This window comes from Canis lupus, chromosome 26 (genome assembly GCF_003254725.2).
Source record: "Canis lupus dingo isolate Sandy chromosome 26, ASM325472v2, whole genome shotgun sequence".
Lineage (NCBI taxonomy): Eukaryota > Metazoa > Chordata > Mammalia > Carnivora > Canidae > Canis > Canis lupus.
In genome coordinates, this window is record NC_064268.1 from 19,768,827 (window position 1) to 19,782,598 (window position 13,772).

The following is a 13,772-nucleotide window of genomic DNA, read 5'->3' on the forward strand; positions in this document are numbered from 1 at the left end:
ATAAACAAGACTTCTCACCATTATTAGTGCCATAGAAGTCACTTTCTCAAACTAATACATCTAGGCTGTGAATTGCTATTAATAAGTTTCTTTGAGGGGGGCTCTTGAGTTGTAACTCAGGTGCTGGTAAGTATTATATAATACATAATATTATATAATATAGATCGTATTTTACAAATGTATAAACTCAGCACCCAAATTATAATTCATATGTATTATTATTATATAATGTATTTCCTGATAATAAGTGGCCCTGGGCATATTACACATTTACAGTTGATCCTTAAATAACACGGGGGTCAAGGGTCTTGGCCCCTCACACAGTCAAAAACACATGTGTAACTTTTGACTCTCCCAAAACCTTAACTACTTGATAGCCTGCTGTTGACCAGAAGGCTGACTGATAACATAAGCAGCACGTTAACACATAATTTGCATGTTACATGACTTATATACTATATTCTTACCATAGAATAAGCTAGAGAAAAGAGTATTATTAAAAAAAATCACAAAGAAAAGAAAATACATTTACAGAATGGAACTGTATGGAAGCGTACTGTCTTTATGGGGAAAAAAAGTCCCTGTAGAAGGGGACCCACACAGTTCAAACACATGTTTTTCCAGGGCCAGCTGTACTCTGCTGTCTACTAGACAGTCACCCTGGTGCACATTGAAAGGAAATTACTTCACTTTTCAGGATATGTGAAAACTTAGGAAATCTTCCCTTTTTTTTTTTAGACATCAGGTATGATCGGTTAGCTTGGTTTGAACAGTCAGCATTCAGTGTTCTGTGTGAGAGCTACCTAGTGTATATGGATGGATGGATTAGTAGGTATCAGTCAGGAAACAGAAAACGTGAGCATTTATGACAGTGTTGTTCTTCATTTAGGAGTCCTGGAGTATTTATCAAAAAAACATAAAATGGCAAGGTCCTCATGACACTATAGCATTCACCTCAAGCATTCATGTTATAGACCTAGCGTGACCATCTTTTAAGGGTTTATAATATCCTGTTGATCTTTTCAAAATATCATTAGCTCACAAGCCAACATTGCCAGACCTTTCCTGAGCTGCCACGCCAGAAATTTAGCCATACCCCGTTCACATATATAAGTCATACAGCACTTTGTTTTGTTTCCTCACAACTTGGTCCATAGAATTCAGACGAGTGTGCAACACAGAAAGGACACATGCAAGTCACAGCCATTCAGATATCAGTTCTGTTGCCAAGGGAACAGCTGTGCTGTTGTTGTACAGAGACATTCCGTTCTTTGCCATTTCCTTCGAGATGCCATAATTTGAATTTTGTGCATGTCCCTTCGTAGCCATTCCCTCTCACTTCTAGAATATCATCAAAGAGAGGAAAAGGCTGATTTTTTCTTTTTACTTTTTCCAAGCTGATAGTTTTCTGTATTATTTATTAGTTTAACTTAAGAAAGGAAATAATGGGGATCCCTGGGTGGCGCAGCGGTTTGGCGCCTGCCTTTGGCCCAGGGCATGATCCTGGAGACCCAGGATCGAATCCCACGTCGGGCTCCCGGTGCATGGAGCCTGCTTCTCCCTCTGCCTGTGTCTCTGCCTCTCTCTCTCTCTCTCTCTCTGTGACTATCATAAAAAAAAAAAAAAAAAAAAAAAAAAAGAAAGGAAATAATGTGAAATAACTTATTTTTTTATTTTTATGACTAGCAAAATTTACTGACGATGGAACAAATTCTGTCTGTGGAGGAAACTCAGATTAAAGACAAAAAGTGTATTTTGTTGAGGATAAAAGGAGGGAAGCAATTTGTCTTACAATGTGAGGTGAGTTTTTCAGTTTTTAAAAAAATCTTCCCCCAAGTAAAAGTTAGAGCAACTGTATGCCTACCCAGTGGGGATGGCCCCCCAGGTATGGAGAGCTTGAATCCCTGCTTTATGACTTAGCAGGGAAGCCCCAGGGTACAAGGTGCTCAGCAGATTATGGGTCACTTACAGAAGTGAATGGCAGAAAATGGCACGAGAGGAAGTATGTGGAATAATCTGAGCCCTGTCTGGAAGCTCTGTCTGGTGTGTGGCATGGGCCTGTTTGTTAGCTCGTCTCCCAATTCCTATCTTTCAGTATGTTGGTGTTTGAGGCTTGGATGTTTAAAGAGACACAAGATACCAGTGACTTCTCTCAGGGAAAATGCCATCTTCCTCTCTCCAAAGTTCTATTGTACCCAAATTTAATTCCTTTGGGGTACTGTGGTGTGTGAGGGCAGAGAGTGTAGGATGTGGGTGTGTATAGGGGGGACGTGTGTGTGTGTGTGTGTGTGTGTGTGCATGTGGGGGGTGTGCATGGAGGGTGCGTGTGTAGTAGGTGTGGGTGGGTGTGCATGGGTGTGTGTGTGTGTACATGTGGGGGTGTGGGTTGCAGGGGGGGTGCATTGTAGTGGGTGTGAGTGCGTGTGCATGGGGGAGTGTGTACATGTGGGGGGTATACATGGGGTATGTGTGCACGTAAGTGCATGTAGGTGGTTGTAGGGTACTGTGTATAGAGGTGGGTCAGTGTAGGGTGTGTGAGTGTACATGGAAGTGGAGGGAGTCTTGGGGGTGTGTGTGGGGTGTGGGTATGCATGGGTGTGTATATGCACACATGTATATATGTGGGTGGTTGTAGGGTACATGTGTATGCATGTAGGTGGGGAGAGTGTTGAGGTGTGTGCGGTATGTGTATGCACAAGTGCCTGTGTGGGTGGTTGTAGGGTGCATGTGTACAATTAGATGGAGGCAGTTTGGGGGGTATATGGGTGTGTATGGGTGTGTGTGTGTGTGTGTGTGTGTGCACAAGAGCATATTTAGAGAGAGAAATGAGTTGGAGATACCCAGAATGTGTGTCAGTAGCTTCACCACTACATTGTACATGTGAAGGTGCTTGTTCACTAGTCAGAATTTCTCCTTAGACATTACCGTATAGACTTGAGTTGTTTTAGGGATCAGAAATCAGAGGCAATCTCTGAATGGATCACAGATAGTGCCTCTCAGGGTGGGGGCAAGGGATCCCCGCGGGGCTTGCCAGCTGTCCTGCTCCCTGCAGGGGGCCCTGGAGGAAGCCCCCACATGGCCCACAGTGCTCAGAAGTTGAGCACTTTTGCCTCAAACCTAATTTCCAGTGTTGGCGCCGTGGGCCAGAGATCTGGGTGGTGTGCTCCTTGCCAGAGGTGAGCCAGTCATGCCCATTGCCACTTGTCCCTCTGTGTGTCCGTGTAGAGCGACCCTGAGCTCGTGCAGTGGAAGAAGGAGCTGACCGAGACCTTTACGGAGGCCCAGCGGCTGCTGCGCCGCGCGCCCAAGTTCCTCAACAAGTCTCGGTCCAGCGTGGTGGAGCTGTCCAAGCCTCCTCTCTGTCACAGGAGCAGCAACGGCCTCTGACACCCGGGACAGGAGGGTGCTGGGGAGATTGGGCCTTTCAGCCCTTGACATGGAGCCTTTTGGAGAAGTCTGAGGGTCAGAGGTTCTGTCCACTTGTTCCTGGGGCCCTTCCACGGTGGGGAGGACCCAGGACACCGAGGTGCTCCTAATAGGAGCTGTGACTGTGCTCAGGGTCCGGGACTGGCCTCTCAGCCTCCAGTGCCTCCTGCGCATCACATCTGTCTCCGCTTGAAACTACTGAAGAAACAAACAAAAGTTCTTTCCCTTTGTTCCCCACCTGTTTGGGTGGACATGAACCTCCAAACTTGAAATGATCCCTGCTTATCACTTCAGTTTGTATGTCTGATATCAAACCTATCTTAGACTTGCCAAGTGGGAGTGCAGCCCCTGATGGCATTGAGGCTGGACAGCCCGAGCACTGCCCTGTGGCACCTATGGGGCTCGCACGTGTCCACTCCAACACCACCAGATGAGAGGTCAGCCATGCGCTTCAGCATCGACTTCCTAAGGCCCTGGCCTGTGAGCTGAAGATACTTTCTGAGACAGTTGCACGTGGGCCCCCACTGTGTGAGCGGCAGCATCCAGGTACCTGCCCGCCTCTGACAGGGAGCAGAGGTGGGGAGTCATCCGTCACCGAAGGCGTTCAGCAGTGGGTCGTTGGAAGGCTTTACAGGGATTCCAAAGGACAGGCAGTGGGGTTTTAACTTTCATGGCAACAGTGATTTTCAGAAATCGTCAAATAAACAAATTGCACTTTCACATGTCTGGGTGTGCACAGACACTTGGGGGTGAGTCTGTCCTGGGCCCTGACAATAAGCAGTTTTAGGATACAGTCGTTCTGGTTCCTTCTGCCTGCCCTTGGGACACATATCCATAATGGATGCATAAAGGAAGGAAAGAATTGCTCTGTTTCACGTTGTAGTATAATTTAAAATGAATTTTATTGACAAAAGAATGCTGAAGAATGAATGTGTTGAAATGAGTTAACCGTGTATGTTGACCTTCATGTTATCCTCCACCGGTCCTTAGTGAGTGGTCCTTGGCCCCGGGTGGGTCGTCCCACAGCGTGACAGCAGTGGAACGGGAAGGCCGGTCGCCTGATCCCTGGGGCATCTTCTCTCCTCTTCACAGTCTGTTCTCCCACAATGCGTTCTGCGCCCTTTTCTCGCCCCCAATAAATGCCGGGCTGTAAGAACCAGTGTGTTTCCCAGTGAAGTCTCTCTGTCATCAGACTAGAAACAATAACAATAATTTTTAAAGTCCACATATTTGTCTTATTCTTAGTGCAATCTTGTTGTATGTTTCTAAGTCAACTACTAACAATATAAACAACTTAACATCATCATTATCTGCATACTGCCCTCGATATTTTTAGTGGCTCCAAATCTCTGTGCACTGTGTTCTTTGAGAAAGTGAGGACTTCTTAATGAAATTATATTTTGAGAGTTTGGAAGATAATTACTGAAAGTTTTTATATTTCATAAGAGTCACTTTGGAAAAGAAATCTGGAGGTCGACTCTCCATCTCAACTGCTAGTTGAGGTTTAAATTAACATCCACGGTTCTACTCTGCTATTTCCAGTAGAGGAGGACAGATGCACTCTTTACATGCATCCCCCTGGTTTAAAAGGGAAGAACAGTGTTCACATTCTGCTTTTTAAAAAACCAAAACCAAAAAACCACTAGCAACAGAAAAATAGCTGTTCCTCATAAAGGGCAAGCACCTTGCGGCTGTGGTTAATGACATTTGTCACTGCTGTCACCCCCTCCACTGCCAGCTCCCATCGCTCAGCATTTGCAGGTTAGAAATTGCTGTGTCCCAAGCTTCTGCGGGACATTCGAGGCTGTCCTGTCAAGAAGGGCACAGATTCCTTCAGGATCTGGGCTTAGCGTCTGCCATTTCACACCTAGGACATTAGCCAGGCCAACCTGTAGCTCTTTGAAAGATAGCATTTTTGCTCTGGAGTGGAACATGAGGTTGATCTGTCTTTTAGAAAGGAAACATAAATTGGGAAATATCCTGAGAGCACTTTTGCCTCAAACCTAATTTCCAGTGTTGGCGTCTTGTGTGCCCGGGCTTCTGCCTACACTTGTCCCCGCAGCCATTCTGACAGGGCCAGCGTCTCTGCTGCCAGACGGAAGGTGCTTCTGGGACCCTTCTGTGCCAGCACGTTGTGCCTGCATGGCCAGCGAAGGCCACTGGTGTAGAGATCTTGGTATACTTGGCTATTTCAGAGAGTTTTAAGAGCATTACATCATTCTTAGATGTTTGACCCTCCCTACGTTTAGAACATTAAAAAGGACAAAATTCAGCACACACTTTCTCATTCAAAGAAGATAAACTTGATACTATTTTTGTAAAGCTATAATGTCTTGATTCCATAAATCAAGGGAATTAACAAAGCAAAGTCTAAAGACTCTAAGATGGCTTTGAGCTGCTATCCAACATAGATGGAAGAAATTAAAAACTTTAGTGACTCCAAGGTTATTTTTTTAAGTTAAAATATTCTCTCTGGTGCATTTGTCCCTTCATGGCATTGGGAGTCATGGTTTTTCCCTCTACTATCATGTAAGTATGATTTTTCAGCAAAACTTCTAGAAATTAGCTGCTTCGCCGCTAATGCAAATGTCTCCCCACTCATGCCTCTGATTGGCCAATCTGCACACATTACAGTTTCAAAATTTGTGTGGAAAAAGTAGGGCCAGAGGTGAAGGAAAGCAAACATCCTGCCCAAGAAAGGCCACCACCACCACAACATGCAACCACAAGATCTAGCCTGATGTGTGATTTGAAATATGCCATATGGATACTAGAAACAATTGTTTTAAGGCCCTTACTGGCCATTATAAAATATCCTTTACCAATTGACAGTGAGTTTTAACTCCATGAAAAAGATCAAAGTGTGGTTTTTCTCTGATGATTTAAAAAATTTCACTTGGAATTTGTAGTTGGGCCAGTTCAATACAGTGTTTGACTTTTCAATGGTTTTTCATATTAAGAAGAGAAACAAATTCTCAGAGTCGGACCTTTTTCACATAATGTAAATCTGTAAAATGTACTTTGAAATGTGCTGATGTAAGAGAAGACTTCCTTTGTAGGACTTAGTCATACATAGATTTTTTTTTTTTCCCTCAGTAATTTTTTTCAGGGAAGTGTTTCTGGGTCATTCAGAGATGGCTGATGACTTACCTCCTCCCCACCCCTGAGGACCAACTCGTTTGTGCCCAGAGAGGAGGTGGGCTTCACCGGAGTCTGTGGCAGGTGGTGTCTGGGAGTCATGGGCTGTACGGATGGGTGAGCGAGTGCCAGCCAGCCAAGAACAGTGGTAGAAATGGGGCGAAGGAAGGAAAGCATTAACTTGCAGGTGAAAAAGTCATCCCCTGTACACCAAGCACCAAGGAAATAAAGTTGGCTAATTCTTTTCCTCCTGACAATGGGAGTTGAATAGTAATTACCGTGAGATATAGTCACTTTATTTTCAATTAGAGTTGCTGAACTTATGGATAGGCCATCGCCTTTCCATCAGGGCTCTGCACACCCTCCAGCACCCTCCAGGAAGGCACCCAGCACCCAGAGCTAACACCTGTCTGTGTGTGCCTCGCAGCCACTGGGAGGGCCAGGCACAGGATCTGGGGCCAGGGGCCCTGAGGCCAGTCGCAGACCTCATCGCTCATCCACTGGAGCCTCAAGAAGACCCCCAGAATAACAGCACATTGCTTGCTGTTTGAGCCATGCCCACTTGTAGAGTGAGCTTTAGCAGTTTAAATTTTGAAAACATTTATTCCTAAAGATCTACCATGATTTTCCCTCCCATGAAAGGTTGACTCCAGATGTCTGAATTAATCAATTACTTATAAATTCATATGAATATCAATTTTTTCTTTTTACCCAGGCCACATTTCAAAGAGGTTTTTATTTTCTTGGTGAATTAATGAAAACCGAACTCTGAAATGATACCATTTCCTCAAGTCGTAATGTTAGATTTCTTTCAGCGTCAAAGACCAATAGACCTGCTTTTTTATAGCCGAGGGACAAGGATGCCTTCCCCACCTTGCCCAATGCCCAGCCACTCACTGACGCGGCCGGGGGGCGCTGATCGGTAAATGCAGCACCCCAAATGTTAAATTACCTGTATTTAAACATACACACGCACTCCGTACAGAAAATGAGTTAACAGTATATGCATTTCATCAAAAACCTGCAGAAACAAAAATTGTGTTTTAAAGTTTCAGCAACTCCCATTCTTATAGTAAACTCTCCTATACACCACAATCTCAAAACCATCTCTGAAAACTGGTAACTCTGCTTCCGTATTTAATTTCATCCTAATATAAAAACGTCTTTCATGTAAGGGTAGGGAATGGAGAACTATTTCTAACCATGCACTCATAATTACAAAAGGACTTGAAATTTAATTCCCCATGTCTCAGTTGATTATATCCCAGGATGTATATATTATATGTGGTTTATAAGCTAAACACTGGCCATTTTTTTAAGTTCTATTGTAAAATTGTATTTTTCTATGTTTTAACTAATTACAGTAGATTTGGCTTTTTCTGAGTAACATAAAGATTGCTAAACGACATATATTAAAAAACAGAGTTCTATTTTAGCACAAAAGCATTTTATATTATTTATTGAATCCTTACATTTGTTGTCATCAGAAACATTTCTTCTTTCTGCTCCTTTTTATTTGTATAGTTTGTTATTTAAGGAGACGGCAGCCCTTTCTGTGTTTCATAAAGTGGAAATGATGCGCACAGCATTATTGTGGGGCGAACATCCCCCCTCACTGCCATGGACTGTTTGCAACAAAAGCTCACCCTCTGGTCTGTGCTGAGACGTATGCGCTTCCTGGGCAACATCTGACAGCCACCTTGCCGAGAAATACTGCTTTCATCTACCTCTTCAGAAGGCCTCCTGCTTGTTGACAGGCACCCCCAAATGCTTGCTTCTAGACTGGCTGCATTATCAAAGAATCTCAAACACATTTCGGCGAGATTCCCTCTTGATGTCAATGTTAAAGCCACAGCATCGTCTAAGCCAGCGGGGCAGGTAGATAGATGGCCCTTCTGCATCGTTCTGGAGCCCAGAACCGCCTGCAGAGCATCATTTCCTACTCTGATTGTGCCAAATCCCTGGAATCCGTCCTGCCATCGCCAGGAGATTCGACTTTGCACCTGATTTATCAAGTACTAAACGGGAGGTCGGTCCTCAGCACTTGTTACAAGTGGCCAGCCGTGATTAAAAACACCCCTTCCAGGAGGAGCGCATTTGAACGTAACCACCCCCACCCCTTGCTGTCTCAAAATGGTTTGGAAAATGGGGTCCTAAAGGCTAATGCCCTCGTATGTGATTAAATCTTGGCCAGAGGTCCTATTCTTGAGTGGACGGACCCTCAAAGATTTCTGTGAGCTAGGATGGATGACCGGTCTCTGGGAGAGGGGGTTCCTCCTCACGTGTTGACATTTCTCTCCACCTTGTCTTCCTCGCTGGGTAGCCATCAATGTGGCAACATATTCACTATATTCTTGGCAACCTGTCACACCCTTTAAGGAAGAAATCCGTGTTCTCTTGCGCGTTGCCCTACGAGGTGAAGCCGGTGAATTAGGTATTGTCAATCTAGATGTTGTACCTATAAAATGATCATTTGTCTTGGTGTCTCTTTGCATTGATTGTGCCAGTGGAAGTTTCTAGCCCTCTCCTAGTACACGCTTAACTAGTGCACGTTGGAAGTCCTATCCTTCGGGAGATGCCGTTCCGCGCCTGCGGTCACCCACCCTGTGCGGGGCACGTACTGTCATTTGGTATCACCGTCTTTCACGGCTATTTTGGAGCAGCTAGGCTGGTTTCTTCTGTTGATAAATTGCTTCTATAAAATCTCAATAAAAAGGCTCTGTACAAAGATACCTACTTGGGTGTGCTGTCCTCCCCACCCCCACCCCCTCCAATGAAAACCTGCACTTTATCAAGCTGCTGAGATATCAGGAAGTGACTCCTTTTAAAGAATCCCAGTTTTTAGGACAATCCATGCAGAGACTGATTTTATAAAGAGGAAGGGAGAGCCAGCCTGCATTCCTTCGGATTTTGTGGATTGTCAGAGCACAGCCCACCTCACGGTTTCGGGGGCTTGGAGGCCCAACTGCCTGTGCCTCCTGCAAGACATATTGTAGGGAAAGAGCCGGTGACAGCTCCTGGGGTGGGGGGTGTCCATCTCCTCCCCAGTTAGCCTAGGCTACACCGGGCCCCCCCCCCCAGCATGCTCCCAGGGTGCCCTTGGACTCCCTCAGGGAAGTGCAAACCCCTCGCTCTCCATCCCTGCTCTCTGAGACCAGCTGAGAGACCCTGCGGTGCGTGTCAGTTTAAACCAGAAACCCAAGGAGGTGGTGACCCCAGGATCCCTGCCGCCTGCGCAGACCTGCCTGCTTGGGGACCGTCGGGTCTAGGGTAGGCTGGGTATTTCCTGTCCTTGAGCTGGAAGCACCTTCTGTGTCCCCCTGGCTCAGGAAAGAAGGCAGGCAGGATTGACTCATGTAGCTCTTTGGTTTCCCTGGAATGTACTAGCGTCTGCCAGCTGGAAAACCATTTCCCCGAGTAGTTGACGGGAGGCCGACTGTGGGGTGGGTGGTCAGCTCCATGGGCAGAGGGTGGCGGCGCAGTGGAGCCTTTGGTCGGATGCGCCACCTCACTGAGAGCCAGTCCCCAGAGCCACTGGAGGCCTGTCCCCTCTCGGGGCCTGGAAAGGGGTCAACCCTGGGCACCCCGCCCAGCCGGCCTCTGGGGCAACTTGTTTGCTCTGCCGTTTTCTTGCCTCTGAATTGTGAAAGTTGAGTTAGATGAGCCCGAAGGACCATTCCAGCCAAAATCTCCAGGTTTCCAACTAAAGGTAAATGTGAGGGGCTTAAGCAGGACTTGGGAGCAAAAAGGAAGTGCCTGCCGTGTCCCATGGTTGCTCCCACGTTGCCTCACAGATAACTGCTACCCGGTTCTCTAAACCTCACCCTCCCAGCCTTCCTCCCCAGCCCTTCCTTCCCATTTCTGGCCCTATGTACGTGACGTGGACAAGAAGACAGGAGCCCAAGGCCTTCCCCTTCCTCAGGCACCTGGGATGGGAACCGTCTAGAAGAGTGTTTCTCGGCCCAGCATGTCTGGGGCGCCAGCGGGGCCATCCTGTGCCCTGTAGGATGTTGAGCAGCCTTCTCAGCCTCTACTTGCTGGATGCCAGTGCATACCCCCTACTAGCCAGTCTTGACAACCCAAAATACCTCCAGACGTTGCCACACATGCCTTGCGGGGAACAAAACTGCCACCAGTTGAGGACCCCTGGTGCTAATGATGGGACATTCTCAGTGTGTTGCGGTCAGAGTTGGGGCACAGAATCCACAAAGGTGAGAGGTTGTTGCCGGGGTTAGTGGCCAGAGCCCTTAACTCCTGGGTGGTTGTGTGGACCATGAGCCCTGCCATGTGTTTGTTGTGGCCAGACTCATTGTGCTGCCAGGAAATGAGCTTGACAAAGTGGTATTGAAGGTAATGCCAGCCCTGAAGGTGGAGGAGCAGGTGTTGGTGTTAAAATTCCAGGGGGCGGCGGGAGGCGAAACACTTGGCTGGCTCGTTTGGTTAAGCGTCTGGCTCTTGATTTCAGCTCAGGCCGTGATCTCAGGGTTCTGGGATTGAGCCCTACGTGGGACCCCGCACTGAGCATGGAGTCTGCTTGAGATTCTTTCCCTCTCCCTCTACTCCTTACCCCCTTCGCGTGCACACGCTCTCCTCTGTCTCTCTCTGTCTCTCTCAAATAAATAAATCTTAGGGAAAAAAAATGCAAGAAGGGGACGGGTTCTTCATGTGGCCCAGGGCTTCTTCTGACACCTCTTCATTTCTTTCTTTATGTCAATGTATTGGACAGATTTTTCTAGACAGCGGGCCAGATCCAAGAGATGCAGTGGGGTGGGGACATGAAACACCATGCCAGTGAACTTCCCCCTCATCTCAGCATCGACTTTGCCCACGGCTTTGGCCAGTGACCGCAGGGGTGAGCGTGGGAGCGTTGTGTCCAGGGGTAGCAGCACTGGTGCTGGATTTGGTCACGAGTCCCTCTATCTTGGCATGGATGACCTTGGCCAGGGAGTCTGTGGTGGACAGTGTCACGTGCTGTCTGGATCCTCCTTCAGTGGAGGACTTCTTATCTGTGCTCAGGCGGCCCTCAGCCATCTCCCCTTCAGGGAGGCCTTAGCTACAGAGAGCACCACGCCCTTCCCAGGGTGCCCACATCCAGTGACTGGTTGACACAGAAGTACAAAGGCCCGGCCATCTTGGTCCCAATTTGGGAACACAACAGGTCACAGTGAGGTTTCCTGAGGCTACTGGGGGCCGTCGTACAGCTAGACATTTCCCTCTGTCCAATGCCAATTTCTCCATCCTTCCATAGGTGTAGATACCAAGAGAACTCCTTTTTTTTTAATTTGCAGATATATATTTTTTAATTAATTTATTTATTTATGATAGTCACACAGAGAGAGAGAGGCAGAGACACAGGCAGAGGGAGAAGCAGGCTCCATGCACCGGGAGCCCGACGTGGGATTCGATCCCGGGTCTCCAGGATCGCGCCCTGGGCCAAAGGCAGGCGCCAAACCGCTGCGCCACCCAGGGATCCCCCAAGAGAACTCCTTAATGAACTTCTGTTCATTAAATTCTCAGAGTCCACTTCCCCCAGGAAACCAGTCTGCAGTGTTCATCCCGGGTGCGGTAGGAGAAAACAGGAGCTGAAGTGGGGTGTGGGGGCTGCATCACCCACTGCCCGGTTGGCCATGGTCACAGATGGGAATCGGTGGTAGTAGGTGGGACATAGAAAGCCCCTAGTTTAAAGAGAGGGGCCCTTCCAGTGTTCAAATTTGCAACAGGGGTGAGTGGGGGTGGCACCCCAGTGGGAAGGGATGCACTGGCTGCTGTATCCTATCGAGCTGGGAAAAAAATTGCAATCTAAGAGCTGGAACACAGAAAAGGAGCCTCGTGCACATGCTCCCAGGAAAGATAAAAGTTTAAGGCTGAGAGACTGATTTTCCATAAATGCCTGATTTACAGAAGACCAATAGTGTTGGATTTTCCTTGGCTGATGAGACGTTGGTCAGAGGTTGTCCCCTCTTCCACCTTGGGACGCTTTGCCAGAGGTGTGAACCGGAGGTGAGGCAGGTCCTGTTGGTCTCCCGAAGCAGGCTGAGTGGACCTCTGTGTGGCTGGATTGGTGTCGTCTGTCTGGGGAGTTTTCAGAGCTGGTGTCTGTTTGTCATTGATTTTAACAGACCCTCACAGAACAGCCCCTTCTTTACATTCCTGCCCATAAATACAACCTACCCCAAGCCCTGGACCCCACCCCCACCCCACCTGCAACCCGAGACTGTTTGCTTGGCCTGAACTGCAATCCTTCTGCTGTTCCTGAATAAACATATGCATTTTGAGCATGCTTCCGTCTACTTGTTTTTTTAGGGCAGCAAAGCGTTTGAGAAAAGTGGGAGAGAGTGAACCCTGGACGGTGGGACTGGGTGGCTATCGCTAAGCCTAATGAATACTTTGGGGAAAGATCGTAAGAAGCACAGAGGAATCAGTTGCCAGCAGAAAGCAGTGTGAGTCAGGGCCTCGTTGGTGGCTTGCAAAGAGGGCCACATCCCGAGTGGGAGGGAAAGAAAACGGGGACCAGACCCAGGGCTGAGTCATCAGATCAGATGGGCACCGAAGGTGGTTAAGCTCCGGGCAGGTCTGTCTGCTTTACCAAGGCACACCCTGCTTGGGAAAGAGTGAGACCTTGTCACACGGGAGGGGGACACCCGAGCAGAAGCCCTTGCAAATCTCGGATCTCCAGCTTCCTCTGACCCCTCCAAGGCGGCAGCCGTGTTCTACTCCTTCCTACGATGACACAGCGTCCCCCAGTCCCGCTGGCCTGAGGCGGGTGCAGTGGCACCCCAGGGTCCCATCGGGGGCTGCGCCTCCACACTCCTGGCCACCAGGCCTGCAGCTAGGGTGACGTCCCACCCCACCCCGCCGGGAAGGCGATGAGGGAGGGGAGGGAGTCACAGCCCAGCACCAGCAGCCAACAGGGATGGGCCGGAGTGGGGCTTGTCGCCAGGAGAATGGGCCTTGGGGCCAGTCGTGGGAGGATGTACGCATCCGGGGCCGCTCGCCTGGGCTGCAGAATTGTCGCCCTGGCAAGGGCACCACGAGCCCGGCTCCTCTGAGCATGGCGAGCGTGAGGTGGGGGCTGAGATGCTACAGTTCCTGAGGTAGGCGGTGGAGGAAGGGATTAAAGAGTATAGAGAAGTGGGCACGCCTGGGGCCTGTCCTGGGCAAGGCCGCAAAGCCCGCCGCAGGGCCCGAGGACACCGCAAGGCCGTCCC

At 48.4% G+C, this 13,772-nt stretch overlaps 1 protein-coding gene across 8 annotated transcripts in view; it reads left to right on the forward strand.

The window, feature by feature from the left end:
- The window catches only part of GRK3 (G protein-coupled receptor kinase 3), a 132,351-nt gene extending 119,507 nt beyond the window's left edge, over positions 1–12,844 (forward strand). For 3 of the 8 annotated variants that reach the window (XM_025474351.3, XM_049101671.1, XM_035706296.2), the window contains 2 exons: positions 1,687–1,800; positions 3,226–9,296. In XM_025474351.3, the coding sequence (XP_025330136.1) occupies positions 1,687–1,800; positions 3,226–3,387 (276 nt within the window). In that variant the 3' untranslated portion in view covers positions 3,388–9,296. Of the gene's footprint in view, positions 1–1,686; positions 1,801–3,225; positions 9,297–12,465 lie in introns of those variants that run through there. The other 5 variants (XR_003146695.3, XR_007406099.1, XM_025474353.3 and 2 more) reach the window with 5 other exon arrangements.
- Positions 12,845–13,772: the final 928 nt, after the last annotated feature.